This window comes from Callospermophilus lateralis, chromosome 12 (assembly GCF_048772815.1).
Source record: "Callospermophilus lateralis isolate mCalLat2 chromosome 12, mCalLat2.hap1, whole genome shotgun sequence".
NCBI classification, from domain to species: domain Eukaryota; kingdom Metazoa; phylum Chordata; class Mammalia; order Rodentia; family Sciuridae; genus Callospermophilus; species Callospermophilus lateralis.
In genome coordinates this window covers 75,444,073-75,464,972 of record NC_135316.1, presented here as the reverse complement: position 1 = coordinate 75,464,972, position 20,900 = coordinate 75,444,073, and the positions used below count along the sequence as shown (strand labels likewise).

General features: G+C 40.2%; 1 protein-coding gene across 2 annotated transcripts in view; it reads right to left on the bottom strand.

Annotated features, from left to right (window-relative positions):
* Positions 1 to 17,318, bottom strand: part of Rnaseh2b (ribonuclease H2 subunit B) — a 79,151-nt gene extending 61,833 nt beyond the window's left edge. For both annotated transcript variants that reach the window (XM_076872166.2, XM_076872165.1), the window contains exon 1: positions 16,972 to 17,318. In XM_076872166.2, coding sequence (XP_076728281.1) covers positions 16,972 to 17,035 — 64 coding nt within the window. In that variant the 5' untranslated portion in view covers positions 17,036 to 17,318. The remainder of the gene's footprint in view (positions 1 to 16,971) is intronic.
* Positions 17,319 to 20,900: the final 3,582 nt, after the last annotated feature.

Sequence of the window (20,900 nt, the reverse complement as noted above, 5' to 3'; positions counted from 1 at the left end):
AAAGAATCCTCTGGCAAAGACTATGATACCAGATGAAAATCAGAATCTAAACAAAGAAACCAGGAAAGTGGGTAATGGTAACTGCAGAGGTAAATAAATAATAGTCTTTAAAGATTACTCTTTAAACAAAAAGAACAATTTACTGTGGGGTTTATAACATATGTATTCATAAAATGTATGACAACGATAGTATCAAGGCCAGGAGGGAAGAAGCATAAGGATACCCCTCTAAGTGTCTTATACCATGTGTGAAGTGGTAGAATATCACTTGATATCAAATATCAAATCACTTGAAGGCAGATGTGATGATTTAAAGGTGTGTACAATAAACTCAAAGGCAATCACAAACATAAAACAAAAAATGCTGTTACTAATAAGACAACAAAGGAGATAAAATAGAACTAAAAAAAAAAAAGACATATTTAATCTAAAAGAAGGTAGAAAAAGAGTAAAAGGCACAAAGAACAGATGAGACAAACAGGAAACAAACAGCAGGAGGACAGACTCACCCCCAACCATATCAATGTGCCTGGTCTAAACATCCCAACTAAACGCAGACATGGTCAGCCTGGATTTTAAAAGGTGAGATAAAACTATATGCTGCTTGCAAGAAACACACTTGAGTCACAGACACAAATAGAATAAAAGTAAAAAGAAGATTTTATTGTGCTTATCATGCTAATACCAACCAAAGGAAAGTGACTAAATTGATATCAGAAGACTACTACCAGGGATAAAGAAGGCCATTTTATAATGATAGAAGGGATTAGCTCAGAGGACATAACACTTCTAAATATGCACCCAATACAAGGCTTCAAAATGCACAAAGCAAAAACTGATGGGGCTTTCTACTCTATCCCTCCCCCCTAGACCATTAATCTGTTTTCTCTATTTATTTTGCCATTTTAACAATATTATATAAATGGAACCATACAGATTTAATTTTAAGAATCTTTTAAGATTTTCCTTTCTGTAACTTATTTCCAGATAAAGTTGAGCACTGTTTAATATTTTTCCAACAAACTAAAGAGTAGTTTTCCTCCCTTCCTCTCCTGCTGATTCTCAAACTCACCCCCAGTATCATGAACCCTTCATATATATCTTAAGATCCAGGTGACCTCTTTCTGTGTTAGCTTCACTATAGCAGTAGACCTTTCAATTTTAACTTGATGAATTATCGTTGACTTTTTGTTTCAAAGTTACTGGATCTAGTAAGCCTGACACATTCTCCTTCAGTTGTCCCCATTCCTCCTGAGCCTACACTAATCAAGAAATTTAAATACTAAAAGTCTAAAAAATATGTTTCTAATAATTCTCCAAGGGTTGTAGTGTTTTTATTTTTCTCAAGAAAAGCAGTAAGAAAAGAGGATTAGTTATAGCCTAAAATGTCAAGCTATAAGAACTTCTGAAATTACTAACTATAAATAAACACGGACACTAATGTATTATGCTGCAAATGCCAATGTTCTCTGAAATATGCTTTGGGATCTTCTCTCACGTGGCGCAGACAAAACAACTTGCTGTTGGACTGAATCTTTCAACATGGAATTGCTTGTGAGATGCTGTACTCAGATGGTTTGCCCCTCTTCACTAGAGAAAACATTTATGTCACTTATTAATTCATCCATTATTGATAAGTAAAAGTAGACCCAGCCCCTATCCACATGGAGCTCATGCAAATCCCATGAAAGAAATGGGTTTTAAATCAAATAATCACTGAAATGTAAGCTGTTAGTGTAACAACGGCTAAGAAGAAAAACAATACAAGGAATATGAAACCTTATGATAGAAGATCTAGATGGGGAGGTCTGGCAAGGCTTCCTGTGCCTTGGAATTGCTTAGTTCTCTGCTTTTATGGTTAAGGGGTCAAGGGAATTATATATTCACTTTACCAACTAAATCTTTAGCTAGTTCCTGGGCCAAAACCAATGCAGAGAATTTTTTTTTTAATTGATACTCAATAATTGTACATGTTTATGGGCTACACAGAGTATGATATTTTGATATATGTATACAATGTTTGATGATCAAATCAGGGTAATTAGCATTCCTTTCACCTCAAACATTTTGAGCTATTTTAAAACACTCAATAAATTATTTTTAATGTTGCCACCTTACTGTGCTATAAAAATGCTAGGATTTATTTATCTTATGTAATGGTAATTTTGTATCCCACTAAATAACCTCTCCTTACCCACCCCACCCCTCAGTTTCTGGGGACCACAATTCTACTCTCTGTTTCTAGGAGATCAATTTTTTGAGAACATGCAGCCAACCTATTTTTGACAAAGGAGTCACAAACATATGCTGGGAAAAGGACAGTATTTTCAATAAATGGTGTTGGGAAAACTGGATATTCACAGGCAAAAGAATGAAACTACACCCACCCCTATCTCTTAATATATAAGGTCAACTCAAAATGGATTAAAGACTTAAATGTAAGACTTGAACTATGAAACTACTAGAAGAAAACAAAAGAGTTTTTGCTCTGATCAAAGATTATTTTGGATGTGAACCCAAAAGCACAACAAAACCAAAAACAGACAAATGACACTGTATCGAACTAAAAGTTTCTCCATAGCAAAGGGAACAATCAACAAAGAGACAATCATTAGACTGAGAGATTGGTTTTATTTGATAAGCTCATTTTTTAAAACTTGACTTAATACCAATTTTTGAAAACTGAGTAATTTTACATAAAATGCAGGTTTTAAATATAAATACTTCCCTAAACATGGAAAAAAAAGTCATTAGATAAAAATTTCACCTTGCACAATCAAAAAACCCTGGCAACAAGCAGCTCCCGTCAATGGATGGCACTACCATGCCCTGGTTCCTTGACACCCCTTAGCATCCTGAACCTCATGACTGGACAATTACCAAATGCCACACCTGCCCTCACTAAACTGCCTTCTCATTCGCACTCACGGCAGGACACGGTAAATATAAGGAGCTAAAAAAACCCACTAAGCCATGAAACTGCACCCTCTTATTGGACCTTCTTATTCTACCAATTTTATGCTACCAGGTCAGGCACTGGGCATCTAGCTGGGAAACCAAGCTCCTGCCCAATGTATCTCTTTTTGTCTTAAACTCTATTTCCTCTGATATTAGTATGACCATTCCAGCTCTCCTTGAGCTACTGTTTGTAGGGAATATCTTTTTCATCCTTTTACTTTCAACCTGTTTGAGTCTAAACCAAGTTGTCTTATAAATAGCATATAGCTGTATCATAGACCCCCACCCCCGATTCTGCAAATCTTTGCTTTTTAATAGGAGTGTTTAATGCATTCCCATTCAATATAATTACTGAAAAAGTAGGGTTTATGTCTGCCATCTATCTATTTGTTTCCATACATTCTGTAATTGTTCCTCTGTTCCTGAATCACTGCCTTCTTTTATATTTAATAGATACTTTCTAGGGCACCATTTTAATTCCTTTATTTTTGGGAAAGTTGTTTTCTTAGTGGTTGTTCTGGGAATCTTAATTAGCATTTTAACTTAAAACAATATAGTTCAGATTAATACTAATTTAGCTTAACAGTATTTAGAAACATTCCTGAAATATATTCCTTTTCCTTCCTGCTGCTTTGAGCTATTATTGTCATTCATACCCATTGTCATGTATACCCATTGACAGTTCTGTATTTATTGCTTTATATAGGTGTCTATTAGATGGAAGAATTACAAACAAAAATGCATTTATACTTTTATACAAATTCTGTTTTCATATGGTAGGTACCCATTTACAGTTATCTTTACCAGTGTTCTTCACTCTTCCTGTGAATCTAAGTAACTATCTAGTGTCGTTTCCATTCAATCTGAAGAACTCCTCTTGATTCTTTGTGGGATGGTTTTTCTCTCTCTCTTATGCCTCTTACGTTCATATTTAATCACTACTATATTAGGACATGCCTGCTTGTAATGAATTTTTATTTTTGTTTATCAGGGAACATCTTAGTTTCTTCCTCATTTTTGAAGGATTAGACGAACATAGAATTCTTTGTTGAGAATCTTTTCCTTTCAGCATCTTGAGTATGTGACCCTACTTACTTCTAGACTCTGGTTTTCAATGAGAAGTCAGCTCTTAGTTTGAGGATAGCTTCAACTTCTTTTGTCTTTTTTTGACAGTCCCACTATGATGCATGTAGGCCTAGAGCTCCTTGAGTTTATCCTATTTAGATAGCAAATGATTTTTAAAATCAAATTTGGAAAGTGTTTGGTCATAAATTTTTCAAATAATCCCCCCACTCACCTCAGGTTCCATTAAGCATATACTGGTATGCTTGATAGTGTCCTAGGAGTCCCTAGGATTTTACGGTTATGCTTCCCCCCAACCCACCCCCATTCTTTAGTCTGGATAATTCCAATTATGTCCAAGTTTTCTGATTCCTTTCTCTACCAGCTCAAATCTGCTACTGAAAGCACTGGTGAGTTTTTCATTTTAGTTACTATACTTTTCAACTCCAGAAATGACATATTCTTTTATAATTTTTTTCTTTTAACATGCTCTATTTGGTAAAATTCCATTATCAAACTTTCATTCTTTAGACATGGTTTGCTTTAGTTCTTTGAATATATTTATAATACCTGATTAAAATCTTTTTTTGGGGGGGGGCGTGTACCAGGGATTGAACTCAAGGGCATTCAACCACTGAGTCACACCCCAGCCCTATTTTGTAGTTTATTTAGAGACAGGGTCTCACTGAATTGCTTAGTGCCTCGCTTTTGCTGAGGCTGGCTTTGAACTCCCAATCCTCCTGCCTCCGCCTCCCAAGTCACTGGGATTACAGGCATGTGCGACAGTGCCTGGCTGATTAAAATCTTTATAGAATAAATCCAACACCTCAAGCCCTTCAGGGACAGTTTCTATTGACTACTTTACCCCTCTGTTTATAGACCATATTTTCCTCTTTGTGTGTGTGTCTTACATAGTTTTTAAACTGGACATGTTGAATCAGATACAGTAAATGTGACAGTTCTGGAAATTCAATTCCCACTCAGATACCTACAGCCCTACATACAGGTGTAGCCTTCTAAGTCCCTAGGAAAGTGTCAGAGATTTCCAAGCCCCTTATGAACATCTTATTCCCTATAGTCTCTCTTTAAGTTTTTGGCCAGGTTATTATTTGCCCAACTGTTATAGCCCCATCAGAAGCTACAATGTTATATAATTGCCACTGCTTGTTTCTGACAATAGTCCTAGGGATAGGGCTTTTCCCAAAGAACAGACTCTGAACTCCAAGTCAGGCCAAATAATTGTGCCCTGCAAATGGGACTTTTCTAGGGAACTGTGAGACAGGTCAAATACAGACAATGCTCCAGGAATCGGACTTTTTGAAGAGCTTCAAACCAGGTCTATCCTGTCCAACAGTTGAAAGATTTGGGGTTGAGCGCTTGCCTAGCATGTGTGAAACTTTCATTCTCAGCATTGCACATAAATAAATAAAAAGATCCGCTGACAACTAATAACAAATAAAAAAAAGTAAAAAAAAAAAAAAGATTGCTAGCTTTTACAAGTACCATGTTTGCAAGACTGCTACTTTTCTCTGCTCAGTTCCAGGCTACTATAGAACTGAACAGAGAAAAATGGGAGTAGTTCAAGTTACAATGCCACAAACCCTGCTTGCTGTTCCTAATGAGTTTCAGCAGTTTTTCTTGAGTAAACACTCGTTAGACTGTTGGAAATCTTTGGCTAATTTTAAGAGTTCTAAAAAAGTTGATTTTGAACTCTCCTTGTCAGGATTTTCATTGCTTTTATGGAGGTGTTGGTTTACTCTCACTGCATTTTAAAGGCGTAGTATGAAAAAAAAGAACTGTACTACTATAAGACCTTTGATTTAAGTCCTTAGTCTGTACCTGGTATTTTTGGCCATGCAAAATTATTTGTGACCACAGGTCAAAGGTTCTATCAAAGTTAAAGAGTTTTCATTTAACTATTAAATATAGGCTAGTCCTCACTCACCAGGTGAAGCTGAATTCTTTTTTAATGTCTACTCTCTCCCCTGCACCTAGCACAGATGAGTAACTGCTAAATTACTTAGGAAGAAAAAAATCCTGCTTTTTAAAATTATGAGAGAGAATCAGAAAAGTAAGAAAGAGGGACTATCAAGAGGGCCCTCATCTATAAACCTGTTTTTAACTGGCAACTATTTCTTCAACAATCTTAGCACAAAACGATCCATGGATCAGACAGGGCCATTTCCGAACCCCCCAGCACCTCTTCTTACACAGCAGTGAGACCACAGGCAAGATACTCAACATTTGTTGTGCCTCAGTTGTTTCAATTATAAAATGGGCATAATCATAATTAGTATATAGGTTTTTGTTAGATTTAAATGAAATGTATATGAAAGTGCCTAGAACATGTAATGACTACTCATTAAGAATCAGTTTCCCTTCCCTCAACTATATGAAAAAGTAAAGAATAGGTAGGGAATTGAAGACCAAAAGTTAAATACAAATTCCAAGCAAAGAGTTCCTAAAGGTCTAACAACTAGACTTCCTAGAAAAGTTTAAACTAGAATCAGTATATCTTGCTTAAAAAGCCAGAACAATGTACATTGTGTGTGTGTAAAATAAAAAAAAAAAAATCAAGAAAATGTATATTAAGTACCCAGTAGCTCTTTGCACATGAAATGTGCTTGAAAACTATAATGTGTTCAATTTTATAAAAAGTTCAATAAGAAATAATACAAGCAAATCTTGATACTTATAGAATCAAACTTTTCTTATGTAGAAATATTTATTCTTGTGAAACACTTCCTTCAAATTGTACTGAAAAAAATGAGAATTCACACTATTTTTAAGAGCAAGCTTTGGCCTTTTGACTCTCCCTATTTAAGATGATGTACGCCCTCAAGCTCAATAAATAGCTTAAGAAGTATTTTTTGCTAAAAAAGGAAAGAAAGAAAAATTTAGACAGATCAGAAGCACATATCAGTCTTGTTAGCCATTTCAAATTCCATAATCATCTCAAGCCTGCCACTCTGGTGCCTTATAGCTGACGGATTTCACAGTAGTTTCCTCTCATGGACTTTGGAAAGATCCAGTTATGCCCCACTGGTCACCAGTAACTGGCAGCAGATCTTCTACCTATTTATCATCCTACTCTAATCACTCTGTAATTTTGAAAAGTTAGTTTCGTAATTTCTCACAGCCCAAACAGTCCATTCTTTCTCACCTACGGACCATACATCATGGGCTGCTGCACAGTTGATATAAAGCTATTCATCAAAGAGTTTTTAAAACTTGGCAGCTCTTTTTTTATCCCTCTCTTGTTTAAGACAAGTTTCTTCGTATTATTTAAAGTTCAAAGACACGAGACTGGAGAGAGAGAATCACCTTTTTGCCAAGTGCTTTTATGACTTGGAAGCAATGGACATTTGTTCAAGATCCTGTCTCATTTTTGGCACATAAGAGATAAGCTCTGAGAAACCCACACCTATGTTACCCAGAGAAGAAAGGAGAGACACCAAAGCACCATTGGTTCCATTTTTAGATACCATATCAGGGCTATTCAGCTTTTTAAAGAAGATCCAATATAAAAAAAAAAAATGAGATTATCACTCCCATGCTCTTGTAATATGAGTCCTAAATGGCTCCAGTTTAACCACTGGAACATATTCAGACCCCCTGTGTCCCTCCTGCCTGGTTGCCAGAGAGCCTTCCTTGGAAACACTTCTCTAGCACACAAAGATAATGCATGCAAGGCAAATCAACACACTTTTCAAGTTCTTTACAGCTTCTAAGAATGCTAATTTCAGTAATAAGTGTACGCCTTTCCCTTCCCAAGATGTTAGCACCACCATCAAAGAGATATGGGTCATTTTCTGGGCTTTGAGGCTCTGTTTCTTCAAAGGCTACAGAGGCAAATCCAGAAGGAGGGAGGGAGAGGGAAAAGGGAGGGAGGGAGAAGGTGGGGGTGGAGGACAGAGGCAGACACTAGGAAAATGATTTCCAAGTGATAGGTTCCTCAAAATATAACTTTCTTTTGAGGCTTTAGGGAAAAAAGTAAAAATTGGCCTTCACCAAGACCATGAAAAACAAAGCCTCCAATCTTTCAGGGCTACCCCCTATTGACAGCCATGTTCTAGGAATCACCTGGAGAATGCACTGTAGAAAAAGCTGGTGATAAAATTCAAGTTCACAACTAGCTCAGAACCACAAATGCCACCAACTTACAGAGATGGGGCTTGAAATATCTAGGAAGGAGGAAAATTCTGGAGAGGCAAAAAGGACAGACCTGATTGGGGTATCTGACAGCAGCAAGGGCCGGCTCCAGAAGAGGAGGTGTGCCTGAGCCCAGGTCATCAAACCCAGAGCAAAGGGAGCCTCAGCCCTTCCGTGTCCCCAGTCTCTGCCACATGCTGGGATGCCACCTTGCAGGCGGAAGGATGGCCCATGGAGTAAAGCAGGAGTCCTAGAGAATCTGAGAGAGCCGACGTGTCGCTGAAATCCTACTGCCTCCTGGACAGATACTTGACTTCTGAGTCTTGGTTCCTGATGTATAAAAAAACAGTGACATAAAGCTTGCCTGAACTGCTACCCAAGGTCACTGTGAGGGTCAAATATAATAACATACATGAAAGTGTACTACAGAGTTATAAGAGATATAAGATCCAAAGACAAGAGATGTTTCCTAAAAATTACATAAATTGGGGAAATGAAGGCAAGTAAAATCAGTTCTCCATATCCACAGATTCCACATTATGGACTCAACTAATATTGGATCAAAAATAACCTGATGGAAAAAATCTATACTGAACAGAGACTTCTTTCCTTGTCATTATTCCCTAAGCAATACAATAACTATATATATAGTACCTACATTATATTAGGTATTTTAGAAAATCCAGAAATGATCCAAAGTAAAGGAGACTGCCTAGGTTATATGCAAATACTACACCATTCTATATAAAGGGATTTGAACACTTACAGATTTTGGTATCTTGGAGGTCCCAGAACCAATATCCCTTGAATACCAAGGGATAACCATAAAAGCTGCAGTCAGATTCCAATTCACCATAACCAATTCTCTATACAAATAAACCTCTGCCATCTATGTAGGCATAAGCCGGTCAGAGAGAGGGCCAACAACTGAGATGTTCCAAATGCTGGCTAAGGCTTCTGAGTCCCACTGGTAAGGAAGGCAGCAGCTAGTTCTTGTGCTGTCCTTCCATCCTTTTCTTCCAGAAAAGCACCTCACTCTCAAGTCCCCTTTGTCTTCCTCTCCCACCTTGTGCCTGCAGTGGAATCTACCCTCCTAGCCACATTCAACAGCCGGTGGAGGATGGGGATGTCTGGATCACAGGGGGCCCAGTCAAAGGGCTGACTTGAAAAGTTTCATACCAGGAGACCTGAGGCCTGGGTACAGGGTGCAGCCTGTTTTCCACTCTGTGGAGGAAGTTGGTTTGAGCAGAGGAAGTTACCAATCAGGCAGAAACCCAGGGCCTCCTGCTGCCATGACACCCTGTTTCCAGATGTCCTCACATGTTCCACACTCCATTGCCCTGCCCCAGCACACAGCTGGCCTTTCCTAGGAAAATGGGAACCTGCTCAGGAACTCCTGGAGGAGTTCAAGTCAGGCTTTGCAATATGCAACCCAGATGCACTGACGCCACAGGGAGAAACAGCATATAGTTCATATAAGACAGATTCGGGCACCATTCAAACAGTCCTCCAGCTTATGCCCAGTGCACAGAGCAAGGTATGCAGGAGGCTGTCCTCAAAAATTCATCCCGTTTTGGTGGCTTTGAAAACATCCTAGTTTGCCAGTGTATCCATTAGGGCTCTGAGTTTATCTTTATCTCTCCTGCACCCATTTGTATTTTCAATCTTTATCCATTTTTAAAGATAATATATTCAAAATGTATATCATCTATTGTGTGAACATAAACTCATGCCTCTTCAATACTCAAAAGTATGATATACAAATTCCCTTTGTCAGCTTTGTTCATATTACAAGTTTTTCTTTTTCTTTTTAATATTGTGTGTGTGTGTTGTTGTTGTTGTTGTTGAGACAGGGGTCTCACTATGTTGCCTAGGCTAGTTTTAAACTCCTGGGCTCAAGTGATCCTCCCACCTTAGTTTCCCAAGTAGCTGGGACTATAGGGACAGGTCATTAACAGAAAAATATTCAACCCCTCAGTTCTTTGTTAAATCAATGCAATTGCTTTCTCTAATTCTATGTAGAAGTAAACAGTGCCATATAGCACTCTTCTAGAATCCCAACTCCACTGAGTGTTTTAGTTTTGTTGTACGTAAAAAGTAAGAGTAAAAAATGAAAGAAAGGCCTAAATAGAAATATAAAGAAAAAATTAAAAACACTGAAATCCCTTTTGTTTTACAAATAGCACACACACACAAAAAATGGAAATAAACATCTCCATACAAATATTTGATATTTTTATTTCTGGGTGGCAGATTGACAAATTATTTCCTTCTTTATTTTTCTTTGCATTACTAAAATTTCCATCCTGGGTACTACCATTCTAATTTTTTAAAAGTTAATTAAAAAATACTAGGCAAATAAAAATGTGTAAATGTAGAGTTAATGAGTCAAAAACTGATATTTAAAGAACAACAACAACAAGTTTAAAAAGAAGGTAAATCTGACAATCACTGCAGAGCCTTGGCAAACTTGGGCCCTCATGGGGTTAGCTCTGGTGGGAGGCAGCTCGGCCAGACTCCAGCCTAGCCGTTTCAGGGGAAGATAATGAAAGAGGCACCAGGTCATACAGATCTGAGTCCCTTACGTGTCTTTTCATCAGTGGCCCATTCCACTTAACAGAGTCATCCCTAGAAAAGAAAATCACAAAGGAAGTTCTGAACAAAAGTCCAGAAGTTTTAAGTGGCATGCTCTGCTCATTACAGGCACTAGGAATGACTGTGGTCTGAAACTGAAGGCCAAAGGGCCCACCATTGAGAAGCCTCTGGCTGCTCAGAGAGAACGCGCCTGGACCCTCCCCAGCTCCTGGCATGTGTTAGGTGTTCAACACATATTTAAACAAAATGACAATGGATAATCATGATGACGTGTAGGTGACCAGAGGTACCACTAACTTGTACACTAACAGGAAGACAGGCCCAGTGGGAAGGCTTCTGGTGGAGGTGACCCTTGAGCTGGGTTTAAAGGAAGCAGAAATTTGACAGGCAGAGAAAGTGGAGAAGAGCAGGCAGAGCTGCGAGGAGATAGAACACTGTGGGTATTCAGAGAGAAGGTGGGGTCCAGCAAATGGCTTGGCTCTGTGGAAAATGAAGTTGAACCAAGCCTTGAAGAATGGGTAGAATTTGGATAGAAGTGGAAAGGGGGGGAAAAGGTCAGTGTAAGCAAAGGTACTGCAGGAAGAAATAGAAGGAGAGACATTCTTTCAGAAAATACCTATCAAATACCTACTGTATCCCAGGCCTAGTTAAGCTGGAGAGGACTTGGGCGTAAATTGAGCCACAGACAACTACAGCATTAGACTGGTTCTGGTCTCCCCACTGCAGTAATGAGGAATAGACACTTCACAATAAGGAATCTATTAGTTCAAGGACATAGAGCTACCGAATGGCACAAATTTAGTATGTAGGTGTCTTTCATTATAGCCAGGCTTTAGAAAGCATTAAGTGCTTTCTAAAAGCACTTAACTCTCAAGTTAAGTGGAACCCAGAGCCACCAGCATACTAGGTAAATGCTCTATCACTGAGCTACATCCCAGCGCCAGAGTTGTTTGCTTTTAACATCACAGATAAAGCTCAGAGGATGTGGGAGAACTCCTGAAGTCCCACTGCTTGCTTACTTTTCTTTTTTTTTTTTTTTTTAAAGAGAGAGAGAGAGAGAGAGAGAGAGAGAGAGAGAAAGAATTTTAATATTTATTTTTCAGTTTTCAGCAGACACAACATCTTTGTTTGTATGTGGTGCTGAGGATCGAACCCGGGCCGCACACATGCCAGGCGAGTGTGCTACCACTTGAGCCACATCCCCAGCCCTACTTTTCTTAATAAATTTTTTCCTCATAGAGGAAAAATATGTGGGAGCCATGAGTTCTTGTGCCAGGTCTTTTGGAACAATACTAAGAAGACACGATCAGGTTCCAGGAACAGCCTGATTACACCAACTGGCAACTGATTTAGTCCATCCATTTCAGAACATGCTCAGATAGCCAGGGGAGCAGATCCACTGGCCATCTGAGATAGGTCAGATGAGCACTATCAAAAAATGTTTTCTAAAGGCAAAGGCAGACTCAGAATCCCTGTGGAAAATGTTAAACGCACTCCATACTGGAAAATCCAAACACCCACACAGAGTAAATGACATATCTTCCAAGAAGCCTGGGGCTGTCTGAAGTCGGCACTTACACTGGCCAGGTTCCTACCTCTGCCAAGGGAAGGGCAACTTCTGGCCCACAAGGCATATTTCTAAACACAAACATATATACATGCATGCACATATGCAAACAGTTTTTGACAAAGGGCAAAAAACCTGATTCAACTTTTCTAACATATGCCCACCCTTAGGCAAAAGAGGAGAAAAAGTTGTTTTTTGTTTTGTAGTAGCACAGAAAAGTCAATGAGGTCTATGATAGTTCATCTGTTGTCATACACACTTTTACTTTCTTTCTCCCCTCATCCCTAACAAGACATGTGTCTTCCAGGACTTACAAAAAGCTATGAGACAGACCATCAGAGTCGACAGCGTTAGGATAAACTTCAACCATCAGTACATAACAAATTAACCTTTGCTTTAAAGTTGATTTATTTTTTAATCTTTGAAGAGGACACAGCTCTAAAGGGTGAGTTCACACAATACTTTCACTTCTAATTTTGCTCTCCATTTTGAGAGGCAACTCTGATACTATTTATTGTTATCGTGATGCCCAATTAAAAAGCTCTTATTGTACTTGAAATGTCTAAGGTAGGCAGGCTTGGGATTCTTTTCTCTCAAAAACTTACCCATCTTCCACCCACAAGAAACTGGCTCTCACCTGTAGAGAAATGACCCATACAACCTTTCCTAAAATAAACTTTTAACATTTATTTTCATGAAATAAAGGGGGGAAAGTCCTTTAGCAATATGAAAAGTAATACTGTAAGTGAAGATTCGATCTGAGGTCCATTTTGGTCTGGAAACCTTTTACTCAAGGGGACTCATGTAGAAATTTTAATCAGGCTAAGTAGACCCAGATGAGTTCTAGCTTTGCTTTTTTTTTTTTTTTTTTGTGGTGCTGGGGATTTAACCCAGGGCCTTGTGCATGTGAGGCAAGCACTCTACCAACTGAGCTATATCCCCAGCCCAAGTTCTGGGCTTTTAAAAATTGTCTTGAAATAATTTCTGTTCTTCCCATTTTTCCTTACAAAAACATTGGGTTTTTCCAAATGTTTTAATAGTTAATGGGAGGTGAATCCTGTTAAAGATTCAGCCACAACAGCAATAATAAACTTGTCTGTCCCACTCAGCCAGTGTGTTCCCAGTTGATCCTCATCCCTGGGCCATCCCAGATTAATAGAACTGATGAGTCTACAAAACTTGGACTAAAGAGAAATACTAAAAATATAAAACTCTTAGGGAAGCAGAGAGGGGCAAAACTTCTAACATGTTCTTAAAAGCAAAGATGTTAACGTTCTCTTAGAGAAACTACAACTGCCAATAACCTAGTAGGCCTAGATAATTGTAGAGAAACATTAAGAACACCCTGAACTAAAAGAAGTGCTTACCTTTGCTGAAATGAGAAGCAGTTCTGTCTCTACCTGCCTATTAAAATGCAGGTGCTAAATCTGAATATATTAAGTATCCCTCCCAAGTTCCAGCTTTTATCTGGGATATTTGAGTTTTGCCAACCAAAATTGCAAACTAGAAGCCAACACTGTTAGGGTACCTGGCACAAATATCCACGAGAGACACAGCTCTGAATTCAAGCCAAGGTTTACTGACAGTATCTTCCAGGCTGCTCTTCTATAAGGTGCAGCCAGCCGTCTAGGGACCTAATAAAAGTGGGTCCAACTTTTTAATATCTCCTTCATGATATAACAGTACAATAGTCAACTCAGAAAATACAAACTAACTGTTGGACATGTGTCATCACAAAGGTTAGGTGGCTTTATATTGCCTCGTGGACAAATTCCTTAAAAGTTCTGTTGTTCTGATGGATAATGTGTTCATTGTTGAAAACATAAGGGTTCTCCAGATCCCAGAAGTTTTCTACAACTGAATACACACTGTCTCTACCAAAATTTTTGAAAATTTTCATAAGATCTTATTAAGGGCCTAACCTCACTATAGCTAAGATGCTCATTCAGCAAAGGGTATACAGTTTCCTGCTCCTGGATGCATAACTAACTGCACTGTCCCCATCTCCTGGAAAAAACAAACAGCATGAAGACAGGCCTGGTACACTGAACTTCTCTGCATACTTGATGACTATGTAAACTTTGGCCCATTGCAAAACCAGCTCTAAGCTTGAAGCTCGAACTCCTATATCTCCATCTAGCTCACAAGGGCTGGACCTCACTGAAGTGGTTCTCAGCAGGGGTCCCTGGACCACCAGCAATAGCACCTGGGAACTTATGAGAAATGCACATTCTCAGGCCCCAGGACTTCTGGAGGTGAGGCCTGGCCTCCAGGTGACTGATTCCTCCAAATTTTAGAACCACTGTGGCAAGTTATAGCTATCAAACTGTTTGTACCCTCAGAGCCTGAAGGTGGCACTAAAGGCCAGCTGGAAGAAGGAAGGGAGGGAGCTCCAGTTTTAAGTGTTCCAGAAACCAGGCCTTCCTCTTCTCCTCCCACCTGACCACACAGCACCATCAGTTCCCTAACAGTTGTTCAGCCTCCCCAGTGCTTAAAAGGTGACAGTACAGCTCATCTGTGAACAGGAACTGAGACAAAATTCTTCACCACCCGTCAGTAGGTATTTTAAATCTTCAACCTTCAGGGATACGTTCAATATTTAATTATTGGGGGGGGGGGGGGGGGGTTCAATATAATGAAGGCACAAATATACTTTAAGAATGAAAATGTCAATACTCAGTAAACAGAAAACAAAATAAGAAATTGGAATTATTATCAGCAATTGCATTGTCATAACAATAACAATGCACTTGATTCTGAAAGATTAGAGTTCTTATCCAAAAAATCTAATTGTACTGATGTGACAAAAGTGAAATGAAAGTAGGATTTTTTTCTTTCTTTCTTTCTTTTTTTAAATGAAAAGCATGTATATACATCTAACCCTTTGCTAGATTCAGTCAAAATCCTGAATTTTACAGCAGTAACTTTGATGCTCTGCTGGTGGGAGTGCAGATCGGTACAACCACTTTGGAAAACCATTGGGCAGTGACTACTAAAGCCAAATAAATATGCAAGTACCTAGATCCAGCCATTCCACTCCAAAGTATATACCCTAGAGAAATGAGTCTCCATGTCCACCAAGGGTCTCACAAGTATAGTCTTAGAAGTACAACTTACACAAGTTACAAATTGGAAACAATCCAAATGTCATCCTCAGTAAAGGAGACAAATAGCATGGATATTTATATCATGAACCAGAAGCAGCAATGAAAAAAACCAACCAACCAACCAAAAAACTAATGCATGGTACCCACAACACAGGCACATCTGATAGATACAATGGTGAGCAAAAGAAGCCAAAAGACGGAAGGGTACGCTAGTATCCAAACAGGCAAAACTAATCTCTGGTGAGAGAGGTCAGCACAGAGACAACTGTGGATATCTAGAGGAGGCACCTAGAGAAGTTCTACTTCTTTTTTTTTTTTTTTTTTTTTTTTAAGGGTTTCAACTTAGAGAGAGAGAGAGAGAGAGAGAGAGAGAGAGAGAGAGAGAGAGAGAGAGAGAGAGAGAATTTTCCAACATTTATTTTTTAGTTTTCGGCTGACACAACATCTTTGTATGTGGTGCTGAGGATCGAACCCGGGCCGCACGCATGCCAGGCGAGCGCGCTACCGCTTGAGCCACATCCCCAGCCCGAAGTTCTACTTCTTGACTTGGGGCACAACAGATGAAAGGTTGGGTGAATCACACACTTAAAATCCCTATATTTTACTGCATGTACATTATAACTATTTACAAAGGGGTGGGAGAATTAAGCATATATGCAAAATATATTTACATACTGCCATGTAATTTTCGAAAAAATCTAGATTAGTGGGTAACTGTGTTATATCAGTGTATATTTACTGCAAAAATATAATGCACTTGCTAGTCTAAATCTCGACATTAAACATAATGATCAAGGGACTTTCCTTCTTTCCAAAGTCATTCTATCATACGTATGTGGCATTTGTATGCGTAATTTACTCTGCTGCTTAAAGGGTCCCTCTTCCTGTGGCACCAACTATCCACCCTTCCATCCCTTCTCCACCCACTTCCCTGCATACCCTGGATGTCTGGTCATCGTGCACAGAGAGGACGAAGGGCCTGGCTCTGGGGCTACTGCGGTCATTATCCTGCAGAGCTAGGACCATCCTTGGCCTAACCATCACCCCCAACCAGCTTCCCTCTTGCTCGGCCATGCCAGGACAGTTCGAGGGAAGAGGCCCAGTAAAAACAGCAGTATCTGAGGCCACTCCGGGCGTACTGGATCCCTGTCTCCGATGCACTAGGATGGAAGATGCTATTCCAGCTGCTCAACTGGGGAAACGTGCAGGAACCTCCAGGGTACCACAGGCATGGAGACTTGGAACCCACTGCCCCTCTGCAGGCGGGGTCGGCTCCCGCCAGCTCACTCGATCCAGCAGGGTCAGAGCGCGTCCCTGGAGCGCTCCCGCGATTGAAAACCGCGGGTGGCTATAACACGTGACCAAGACGCGGCGCGGGATGTTGGGGAGAAGTCCTTCCGGCCCCCTGGGCAGGGTTGGGAGCCGCGGGACTTGGCGCGGGGAGTTTGCGCACAGCGGGCCGTCGTTCCGTAATAGGAGCGCGTCCCCGCGCCCTCCCCTCCCGCCGCCGCACTGGGCGGCCGCATTTACCTGGAACCAGGAATACGTGCTGCCGGGCGCGAGCTCCGTCCCCGCAGTCCACGCGCGTGGCCATGGCGCCCGCCTCCTCCGGGACGCGCGCGCGGCCACAAACCCTTAGCCACAGGCCTCAGCCCCCGCGCCCCGCCGGAAATGGCGGGAGGAGGGTCGACTCCGGGTGGCGCGGCTTGCTAAGGGACTGGCCGAGCCCTGGAGACGACCCACCGGTTGAATTTGGTTTCGTTTCCGGGACCAAACTGCGCTCGCTCGCGGTACGTTTTTAAATTTAGCGCCAGGCCGAGGCGCCCGGATCAGCGGCGCGAGGCCGGGAAGAGACGCTCGCCTCACCCCTGCGCTTCTCCACCAGTGGTAGGTGCTCGCCGCGCCCCCCAGGGACGAGTGACGCGGCGGAGAGGGCGGCGACCCGGGGACGCTGTGGCGACGGGCGGAGTCGCACAGCCCGACTGTCAGGGCGCTCTTGCGAGGTGGTGCAGCTGCCAGGGTCCCTGCAATGTTGGGCCTGGAGGACAAATGACGCCCGCCGCACTCGAAGGATCCGGAGACTCCTAGAGCAACAGCTCTCTAAGGACAACAGTTGACACCTCCAAATCTTATTGTAACCCAGGGACTTGGCCTCTAAGTCTTGGTTAAACGTGTCTTGATATCAGTTAGGTCTGCTTTGGAATTAATGTCAGAATGTTGTGTGCGCGGTGGTTTATAATGCACCCCACAGCCCTCAAATCGGGCTTGCACCTCATAACTTAAAAAAAAAAAAAAAAAGTGCCATGCACAAGGCCCTGGATTCAATCCCCAGCACCACAAAAAAAAAAAAAAAAAAAAAAAATGGTGCACAGTTTGGGGCTCAAAATATGATTTTTTTTATTTTAAAGAACTCTTTGTAATGAGTTAAAAATGATTTTTTATGAAAAAATTATGTTTAAAGAAGTCGTGGTCATGAAATGGGGGTTAAACTTTTAATTGAAAATTAGTACCCGGCACAGGGTTTTTAGAAAGCAGTAAATATTTGTGTGCCCCACTTGCAGATCCCCAACATTTCCTTGTTTTTCCAGAATTTTCTCTTGCCAATACAAGTTCACGTTTATTTTTGCACAAATGGGAGAATAATATGCATAATTCTTATGTATTTTGCTTTTCTTGTTTAATCTTGAAGATACTTGGATTCTGTACCACTTAGATCTAACTGAGTCATTTGAAAATATTTTTAACTTTAAGCTTGTTTCTCACAGGCTGACAAACGCAGCTCAGATGGACTTACAGGACACCAGTGAAAAGGAGCAGCATTCTAATGCAGATTCTGGAACAGATAGCAGATTAGTACTGCTGTGACCTTCCCTGACACTGTAGTATAAACCCAAATCCCCATGGTGATTACTAAAACAGCTAAGGGAGAAATGCTATCCATGGTTCCCTTGCTCCACCATGTGTAGCTGGTTTCATTTTTCTCTCATCCTTTCCAGCCCTTGGCTGTTTGAGTATGTATTTTTATGTGGTTGTTTTCACAGTATAAAGACAATTTCATCTGCTTTTCTCACTTAACATTGTCATAAAAATGTTTTGCATTGTATCCAGCACTGTCATTGTTAATGGAGGCATGTGATCTCACACTACTAATCTAAAGTTAGCCGTTCTCTAGTGTACAATATTAAGATTATCTCAAACTTACTATAAATAATGTTTCAATATGGACTATGCAGTAGTTTGAAAAAATTATGTTTAAGAAGTCGTGATCATGAAATGGGGGTTAAACTTTTAATTGAAAAATTAGTACCAGGCACAAACTAGATGCACCTATACAATATGAATGCTTTATTAGCAAAGGGGAAAAAAATAGATGCAGGAAATTATTTATAGCAAAGTACTATGTAGGTAAATTTAAAACATACATAAAACCAGTACTGTATGTTTTACAAGGATACATGCATACTTAAGGCCATGTGTAAAACATAAAAATGGGTGTCTTTAAAGTGGAGGTGAATGAGACAAGAAAAGAAGGCCCAGGCTCACATGGGCCACATTCATGTGGCATAAGAGTACAGTGAACTCTCTGCACCTTCTCTAAACAATTTCCTTTGTCTCTTGTTATGATTTGAATACACACACCCCCCCCCAAAAAAAAATGTGTTGGAAACTTACTTCCCAATGTTAAAGTGTTGGGAAGTGGGACTGATGGGAGGTGTTTAGATCATGAGGTCTTAAAGGCCCTCACCAGATGCTGAGCCCCTATTTTGTACTTGGAGCTTCCTGAATCCAGAGCCAAATAAGTTTTTGTTCATTATGAATTACTCAGTCTTGCGTATTCTTTTATAGCAACACAAAACAGACTTAAGAAAGTGCCCCCCTCACTTAATACATATCAAGTACCTTCTTGAAAGGGAGACCAGTAGTAGTGTGTGTACTGACTCTAGGTCCCTGTCATCCTCAAGGTAAAGTTCAAGGTACTAAGCTTTGAACACAACCCTTAAGATCTGGTCCTTGCTGGACTCTGCAGCCACAATTCCACATACCTCAGTCCTCTTCTATCCACATTCTGCCACAAAGAACTGACTTTTATTTCTGCCTTCTGTCCCACCCAGCACTTGACGTTGTGTTCCCAATGCTGAGGGCCCCAGCTCTCCACTAACCTCTTTGCTAGTTCTCCCTTACCCATACATCACCACCGGGGTGGCTTTAACTTATCCATCAAGTATCACTTAGATATGCCTTTTCCATATCCCCTCTCCCCTTCTGCTAACAATGACCCCAAGAATAAGTGAGAAGTCTTGGTCGTCCTATTTATCTCATGAGGTAGTAAGAGCCCCTTACTTCCTTGAAGGAAAGAGAGCATCTAGTAACTCACCACTTTATCTTCCAAAAATTTACAGTGGTTCTCTTTGAATACTCATTGCCAAGCCCTGCACTAATCTCTGACTGTTTCAACTCTTGAAACAGCCCTAAGGTCAAGTATTACTGTGGTCACCCACATTGTACAAAGGACACAGTTCAGAGAAATGGATAATTATGATAGGACACCTAAAAAGTACCTCAGCTGGGCTGGGGATGTGGCTCAAGAGGTAATGTGCTCGTCTGGCATGCACGGGGTGCTGGGTTCGATCCTCTGCACCACATAAAAATAAAATAAAGATGTTGTGATCACTGAAAACTAAAAAATAAATATTAAAAAATTCCCTCTCTCTCTCTCTCTTTAAAAAAAAAAAAAAAAAAAAAAGTACCTGAGCTAAGACTGGACCTTTAACCTTCCTTCCTCCCTCTCTGTTGTCCCAATGTCTATGGACACATATGTGGTGGGCAAATATTATTTTAATAAATATGCCAACAGACTGCAGATGGGTAGTCATGACAATGGTCAATAACTTGTGGTATTCCCAGATTTTATAAATAAGAACAAGCTGATTATATCCAGTATGTGATAAAATACTCCATAAATGAATATTTATACTAGTCTGTACTAGTCACACTAACATACAAAGAGACAGGTAAGTCACTCTTCAGAGAATAAGAGGGAGCAGCAACCTTAACATCTCTGAGTAGAATCACAGGTGTCTGAATGCTGGGATTAATAACCAGAATATAGGAAAAAACTCAATACCAAAAAAACCCAATACACAATAATTGGGCAAATATCTTAAGAGAGACTAGTCAAAAGAAGAAATACAAATGGCCAACAAACACATAGTAAAAAGGTTAAACATCCTTAGCAATCAGGAAGATGAAAATCACCTCAGGCAGAATGGCAATCATCAAGAATACAAATAATGATAATTACTGGGAAAACAAACATTTATTCATTGTTGGTAAGACCCCAAATGAGTATAACCACTTTGGAAAGCAGTATGGAGATTCCTCAAAAGACTAGGAATGGGCCCATATGACCCAGCTATCCTACCCCTTGATATATATTCGAAAAAAAAATCAACGTATTA